Source organism: Penaeus monodon, chromosome 15 (genome assembly GCF_015228065.2).
Source record: "Penaeus monodon isolate SGIC_2016 chromosome 15, NSTDA_Pmon_1, whole genome shotgun sequence".
Lineage (NCBI taxonomy): Eukaryota > Metazoa > Arthropoda > Malacostraca > Decapoda > Penaeidae > Penaeus > Penaeus monodon.
Genome location: NC_051400.1, coordinates 697,141 through 697,584, shown reverse-complemented (window position 1 = coordinate 697,584; position 444 = coordinate 697,141). Strand labels below are relative to the sequence as shown.

The 444-nt window shown below is 36.7% G+C and overlaps 1 protein-coding gene across 1 annotated transcript in view; it reads right to left on the bottom strand.

Annotated features, from left to right (window-relative positions):
• LOC119582081 (fibrinogen alpha chain-like) overlaps window positions 1–404 on the bottom strand; it is an 8,270-nt gene extending 7,866 nt beyond the window's left edge. The window contains exon 1 of the mRNA XM_037930329.1: window positions 320–404. Within this exon, the coding sequence (XP_037786257.1) occupies window positions 320–404 (85 nt within the window). The remainder of the gene's footprint in view (window positions 1–319) is intronic.
• Window positions 405–444: the final 40 nt, after the last annotated feature.

Genomic DNA, 444 nt, shown 5'->3' with positions numbered 1-444 from the left:
TTTGCAATTTGCAGTCATCTTGTCATAACTGCATCTAATCTGATCCATTAATACTACATCCATTGGTATGATTCCATCCATTACTTGTGGATCATAGGAATGGTAATGATAAGGATACCTCTTAAACCAAATTATATAACAGAACTCATAACTCATGCACTAAGATTGGATCTATATACAACTGATAAATGAAACCCAAACCGTTTCAAACTTTCACCGACTAATAATACTGGTATTGGAATACCTTTAGAGAAAGTTGCAGTTTTCGGTTTCCCATATAAAGAAGGGGGATATGGAGGGCAAACCAGGTGTTTGTTACCTTGCCTTTGGGGCTGAAGTTCCAGTGAAGTGACGACCATTTCTTGCTCGCTTTGCATAATCTTGCAAAATTTGTCGTTTGACATTGTTGATTACCTGCCTTGTTCATACAAAATCTTTTGTATG